Source organism: Galeopterus variegatus, unplaced genomic scaffold (genome assembly GCF_000696425.1).
Source record: "Galeopterus variegatus unplaced genomic scaffold, G_variegatus-3.0.2 Scaffold191, whole genome shotgun sequence".
Lineage (NCBI taxonomy): Eukaryota > Metazoa > Chordata > Mammalia > Dermoptera > Cynocephalidae > Galeopterus > Galeopterus variegatus.
Window position 1 is genome coordinate 201,044 of NW_007726302.1, and position 7,453 is coordinate 208,496.

At 42.4% G+C, this 7,453-nt stretch overlaps 1 protein-coding gene across 1 annotated transcript in view; it reads left to right on the forward strand.

Moving 5' to 3' along the window:
* The window catches only part of SPTLC3 (serine palmitoyltransferase, long chain base subunit 3), a 185,570-nt gene that overhangs the window by 140,226 nt on the left and 37,891 nt on the right, over positions 1-7,453 (forward strand). Inside the window, exon 9 of the mRNA XM_008564739.1 lies at positions 6,192-6,318. Within this exon, the coding sequence (XP_008562961.1) occupies positions 6,192-6,318 (127 nt within the window). The remainder of the gene's footprint in view (positions 1-6,191; positions 6,319-7,453) is intronic.

Genomic DNA, 7,453 nt, shown 5'->3' on the forward strand with positions numbered 1-7,453 from the left:
GCGACACTGAGGGTTGCGATCTGTTGCTGGACACGGAAAAAGACAAAAAGGAAAAAATAAATAAATAAATAAATGTATAAATAGATATATATTACATATATACATATACACGTCCTGGATATTTTGCAGTATATATCTCAATAGGGGGTGGTACTGCAAAATTTTCAGGATTATAAACTAATGGATACAAAACAACAAAATTAACTATAAAAAATATTAAAGTGCACACACTCAGACTTGACATTTTTCTGAAACTCTAAATATTTCAATTTTGCTATGTTCATATTGAGATTTGAAAATAGTCACTTGGGTTCAAAAACCTAGAAAACTTTAAAAGCATCTGACTCAATTCTCTTTTAAAATGATGTTAATATTGATGTACAGGAACTATATTCTCAATAACAGTGTCTAGGAGGATGTAAAAATCTTTGTGGAATGGGTCAAGGTCAGAACATTATATATTAGCAACCGGATGAGTCATGTAAAAGAAATATATTTGTAAACAAACAAGGGGAGAAAAAATTGGTTGGGTGCTAAGATACTATCACAGAGAGTAAAAGGTTTTGTTTTGGCCTCAGCCTCTCCCTCACAAAATGTCCTGCAAATTGATCTCTGCTAATTAGTTTACTGCCAGGATATGAACCCCTCTCCCCACCTCAGGGAAACTACCAAAACAGTCACTCGAGAGCAAGCAAGATTTGCTATTTTGCTCACTTTGAATTTGGAGCTGCTATAGATGTACTGTGAACAGCCCAATTTGAAGAATTCTGTCCTTTCAAGACCTTTCAAGTGAAATACCATATAATTTTTCTCCACCTATCAGCGCTCCATGCCATGAATGGATTCTTTGAAGAAAGCGTGAGCTGATGGGACTAGGTTTTTTTGTTTTTATTGTTTTAAATTTTTATTTATCCAGTTGCTGAAGAGGTGTTGTGAACACTCCAGACTCCAATTTTTTCTCCAGGCGTGGATCCTGAGTCCCCTCGCATGTCTGGCACTAACCACTGGATTCCACAGCCTCCACAGGCTGACCAGAGACTCTCAAATGAATGATGCAAAGGTAGCCCTCATGACTGATAGCTTTCAGGGCTCACGTCTGGAGGAGGGAGGCAGCCAAATTTGGGACGAGCGTTAGCCCCAGCAGCCTACAGGCCAGGCAAAGGAAGGTCCCTTGCAGAAGCCAGCTCTGCCCTGCACACCTGGCCCTGGCTGTCTTTAACAGCCCTTTGAAGTAAATAGAGATCATGGAATGAGCATCGAGATGTTTATTCTAAGAGCCTCCTGTCTGATTTCCTCCCAAGAAGCCACCATTGTCCTTGAACTCCAGGACTATGGGTAGAGAAAATAATCAGGGTTTTGAACTTATAAATGGACTTGGAAACCTCAGTACAAGGGGACCTCTAACCCACCCTGAGGGAAGACACAACCCAGACTCACTTTGCAAAAGACCAAAGCCAGCTCTTAATTCATGGCTCATGGTGCCCAATGGGGGAAGGAAAGGAGAGAATCAGTAACCAGGAATCAAGGCTTTCCTTGATGCTCTTCAGAAGTTACCCAAAGTGTCCCACTTTCTGAACCACACAAGCAAATTAGCCCCTGTCCACAAACCCAAATCCTGAAAGAAATCAAACCCAATCCAAGAAAAAAAAAAAATAAGATGTGGACAAGACATTCTTCATATTAAGAGGAAGTAATGCTGCAGGATGAGGTATTTATCCAAGCGAAGAATGCTTGTGACCTCGACTTTATAAAATTTCTCAATTTGTGAAGGAAAATTGAAAATTGGGGACATTGGGAAGAGCCCTTTTAGGAATTAAAGAAAGCTTTGTCTTGTTTCCTTATCTAACCTTTGTCAGCGATGTTCCCCAGGCTGAGAGACTATTGCTACACTTCCTCCTAAGAATGCACCTTAGTACCCCCCTATACACTGCAGGACCCCCACCATCCCTCCCCAGTCTCTGAATCCCCTCTGATTTCCATTAGTCTATCAGTATTTACCAGGCCCCTGCGGAGCACCCGCCACTGTGGATTTTAAGAGAAGTATGGAACTCCATCCCTGCTCTCAAGGAAGTTTCAGTCCCTTTGAAGAACTGAGTAATAGACATGAAACATGTTGAGACTGGTGTGATTCAATTGTGGTTTAGTACTGTGTAGACTTCAGTACACCAGAAATCCCCCCACCCAACACACACACACCCCAAAATGAGGAAAATGTCTGTGGATTAGGGAAAGCATCACAGCGTAAGTAGCAGTCGAGTTGGTCTCCCAGACTGCCCTCCCCCACGCCAAGCCTGCTCTCTTTCTGGTCTGGAGAAGTAATATAATGTAGTGCTTAAAGTGGGGACTGTTGAGCTGGATTCTCTGGGTCCAAATCTCTGTTTTACTGCCTTTTGTGAATAATTTTATGAACCTCTCTGTGAATCAGTTATCCTGTTTACAAAATGGGCATAAAAATAGTACCTACCTCCTAAAGTTACTGTGACACTTCAGTGAGTCAATACAGGCAAGGTTCTTAAAGTGGAGCTTCAAGCAGTGGCTGGACATCAGCTAGGGTGCCAGCTTCTGGCCCCACTGTCTCTTCGAAATCACTCAATCTGTCATCAAGTCTGGGTACTCCTTTAAAGTGCCTTCTCTTTTCCTTTCTTTTCACTCCTAAGGCTACCACCCCAATAAGGGTGGAGGAAGAGTTGGGCTGAAAATCTTTGTTCTGATGTCTGGGTCTAGCAGTGTGTGGTTACATTACCTTACGACATTAGTCTGTTAAATGTGGGGGCCGGAGTAAAGGCAGTCCAAGGAGTTACTGTGCTTTGGTCCCTTCCTCCCACCTTATGCTCCCGATTCTAAGAATCTTTGAATTGGCAGTCCACTAGCAATAATCACCAACCGCATCAGGTATTCACTATGTGCCAGACACTGTTCTGAGCACCACGTGTGTATTAACTCATTTCCTCTCCCAGTGACTCTGAGGTCGGTATTACTATTATCTCATTTGTCAGAGAAGCAAACTCAGGCAGGGAGAGATTTAGTAACTTGCCCTTGTCACATAGCAATGAGTGTCAAAGCCAGCATTGAACCCAAGCCATGGGTTCCAGGGCCTGTGCTATGACTCCTGGATCACACCTCCCCTCAAGGGACAACCCTCCTCACCTTGTCTCAGAAGCACTAGTTCTTCCTCATTCCCAATTGACTCCTCCATTCTTTGCCCATATGATGCCATCCTTACTCCCAGCATTAGCACATGCTCGTGCCTTTCCCCTCCTCTGCCTCTATCCAAATCTACCCAACCCTCATGGCCAGATCACCCGCAGGAAATGCCCCTTTCCTCACACAGGTCCACATGAGCCTCCACATGTGATTTCTGTTGACCTACCCACTCTCTCCTACCGGGCTCCCCCAACATCTTGTGGAGAGGTATTTGCTCTCAACAGAAAAAGAAAATCCCTGCTCTGCTTGCCGAGTGCTGAACGTAGAGCTGTGAAGGACAGCCTGGCTGCAGCTGCTCTGGGGAATGACTGCTGCTCTCTGAGGTGCCCCAGACCCTCCAACGTGAACTTCCAGGATACCCCGTGGCCAGTGCCTCAAGTCAGGCCATCATTATGCACATCATTGTCAAATATGGGGACATCTCACCCAGCTGTTTTTATGAGATCCACCAAACAAAAGAATAGATAGAAACGTTATTTTATTTTATTATTTTAGGGCTTGAGCATCAGTATTTTTTTTTTTTTTAGTTTTTTTCATTCAAAATATTTTAACATTTACTTATACGTGTTTGTGGGGTACAGTATGTTGTTTCAATACATGCATATACTGCACGATTATTCACTTAGGGTAGACAGCATAGCTTTGTATCCATTTGTCCACCACTTTCTCTGTAACATTTTTTTAAACTTTTAATTACATACATGGATAATGGATAGCCTTACAGCCCCTTTCTATCCTCCTTCCCCTCTTGGACTCACACACACATCTAGGACAGAGCCCAGAGCAAGTACTTGGTACATATTTTCTAGAAGGAAGGAAGGAAGGAATTAGAAATAAACAGGGCAAAAAAGATGCAACGGAGAGTTTGAAACGAAGAGAGGGAGAGAGAGAGCCGGCATAGAAGGAAGGAAGAAGGAAGGAAGCCGGAAGGAAAGGAAGAGACAGACAAAAGGAATGAACAGCTTGAAGTGAGGAGAAGAGAGGAAGTCAGTAAAGGAGGATGAGTGGAAGAGGGATTTAGAATAAAAGACACGTTGGTGGAGGCAGGAAAGACAGTCTAGAACCCCTGGTTCCCCCCATGGGTCGGGGAGAGGCATTGCATCATTGACTTACCTTCCCAACCACCTGTGAGACAGGCCACCCACGTGACTGAGGCAGATGAGCTGTCAACGATTAAAATGCTTGTAAAAAACCACGCTCACACATACACCAAGAGCGCAGGGAAAGTGAAGGACAGGGCACAGTCCCAGGATCGGAAATGGGAATGGATGTGACCCATGAAGGAGGTTAGAAGGATATGGACCTCCCAAAGCAGAGGATCTTGAGTCCCAAGAGCGCTTCCCAATTCACCTTCCTGAGGAACAAGCAGAGAAGACCCCTAAGTGGGATTCTGAGCTGTGACATTATCTTAAAGAGAAGATGGCTGACCCTCTCAAGACCCCACTGCTAAAGCAGAGTTGTTATCAGCCCATTAGCTTTTTGCAGGACACCTGGAGAGGCATGGACCGTGAACCCACATGGATGGCCAATAGATGGTCTGTGCAGCCAGGCCTAAGAACATGCATATGCCAGCTGAGACCCTCCCCATTGTGGCACTGGGTTATTGAAACTACTTAAGGCTCTTAGCAAGCTTACCTGGGACTTTATGTTTGGCCTCAGGAGTCAGGCACAGAGGCAAAAAGTTGTTTCTACCACTAAAGACCAGCATTTTGTAGGGGCTCAGCACTCTAAAGAATGTTACACAAAAATTCCAATAGTTCTCTACTGCCCAGGGCATAACCAGAATTTATATGGTCTTAGTGTACACTCTGGTTTAATCTCCTGCTCACCTCTACTCAACCTGTCCTCTGCTGTCCTCCAAACATACTGTATCAGTTAGCTATTGCTGTGTAACAAATCACTCAAAAACTTAGTGTTAAAATCACCACTATTTAATTAGCTCACAATTCTGCACATCAGCAACGTGGGCAGGGCTCAGCTGGGCAGTTTTTTGGTCTCAGCTGGGCTTGCTCTTATGTGACAGTTGCTGGGTCATCTGGGCACTGGTGGGTCTGGGATGGCTTCAGCTGGGATGCTCTTGTTGACCTCACATAGCTCTCATCCTCCAGCAGAGTAGCTCTGACTTGTTCAACATGGCAGCTGGAGAGGGTTCTGAGACAACAAAAGCACTCAAGGTTTCTTGAGGCATAGGCTCAGCACTAACACACCATCACTTCTGCCACATTGTACTGGTCAAAGCAAGTCACCGGACCAGCCCAGATTCACCTACCTCTTGATGAAAGGAGCTGCAGGTTTGGATTGCAAAGATGCACGAGAACAGGGAGTACAAGAACCACAGCCATTTTCTGCAAACTATCTATCATGCATGGCTTCTGCTTTCTTGCCTTCACGCTGCTATTCAACTTCTCCCTCCTGCCACCCGCTCTGCCCAAATTTTCTTTCTCTCCTTATGTCTTCATTCTTCAAGGCTTAATCAATTCCATCTCCTCACTGGAACCTTCCCTCTCAACTCCAGCTAGCAGTACCCTCTCTTTTCCTCTGCATTTTGTAGCCTTGTTACAGGTACTAGTTTACATGTACTGTTACTTTTCCTACCATTACTTTTCCATGAGCAAGAACCACATTCTGTATTCCTTGGACACTCCTGAATATTTAGTCAGGGCTTGCATGTAGTAGGTACTCAATGAATGGTTTAGAAATCATTTTTCCTTCACACTTCTGGCTTTGCTTTACAGACTTCAACTCCAGACTTGCAGCATTCCACTTTTGTGTGGCTTCTAGGTTTGAGGGCAAGATTAACAAGAACAGGATAGAAAAAAATAAACAGTTTGGTGATTGCCATTGAAAGTCAGATCACATTCATCTCCTGAGCTGTGGGAATCAAACGTCTTTTGCTATGATGGGAGGTGGGAATGGGACAGATGTGATTCTCACTACTGGTGCTGAGATTTATTTGCCTTCTCTTTGGTTTTCCCCCTTTATTTAAGGAAATTGTGGATCATTTACGGGTTCACTCACATAGTGCTGCTTATGCTACATCCATGAGCCCCCCGATAGCAGAGCAAATCATCAGATCAATGAAATTAATCATGGGACTGGATGGGACCACGCAAGGTAAGAGGGACTGCAGACACAGCTCCCATCAACTCCTCTCCTAGGCCCCTGTCTCCCTTCTGCCCCATCAAGCTCCCCCATTGTCAAATATACACTTTGTCTCACATAACCCAATTTGTAAATCAGCCATGTGATATATGTACTGGAACTGCTGTCAGCACACGCACACACACACACACACACGCACACACAAATCCTTTATTCAAGCAAAAAAATCTTTCTAATTCACCTCTTAATGTGACTAGCAAATTTGGATAATTTTGTGTGATTAATTTTGTTAAAATGAAGGAAACATTTTGTGAGTGTGTTTGCCTGTGCTTGCTTGGAGCTGTCACTTGTGTTTGCCTGAAGCCAAAGTAGTTAATTTAATTTTTTTTTTCATCTTACAGTCTATGTTGATTCTTTTTATTTTATTTTTAATATTAAATTATTATTTTTTCAATATTGTAGGGTTTATAACATATATAAGTAAAATATATTACAACGATAGAATAAAGGCTGGGAAAGGTAATAGAACACAACTTTCAGAGCTTTGTACTGTTCATGAATCAGTATACTGTCACGTAAAAGTTGACTGTAGAAAGTTAAAGTTTTATGCTATAGATCCCAATGCAACAACTAAAATAACAAAGCAACCACTAACATTAAAAAAGAAAAGAAAAAAGTCAACAAAAGGTGAAACTGAATAATAAAAATACTCCAAAAAAGGCAAAGAAAGAGAAAGTAACAAAACACAGATAGAACGAATAACAGGATGATAGACTTAAACCTTACAATGACCTATTATTTAATGTTTTTTTAAAAGGCAGATTTCGTTTAAATGTTTCCTTTTAAAAAAATCAAAAAGACTAAGACCATAGAAAATGTGTTCTTTGACCACAATAACAGAAGGAAACATAGGAAATTCACAAATGTGTGGAATTAAACAACACTCTCCTAAATAAACAGTGGGTAAAAAGAAAAATCACAGGGAAATTAGAGAGTACTTTGAGATAAAGGTCAAAGTGCAACATATCAAAATTTATAGGATGCAGGGCTCATGCAGTGCTTAAAGGAGAATTTATATTTGTAAACACCTATATTAAAAATAAGAAAAATCTCCAAACAATAATGTAAACTTCTACCTTAAGAAAAT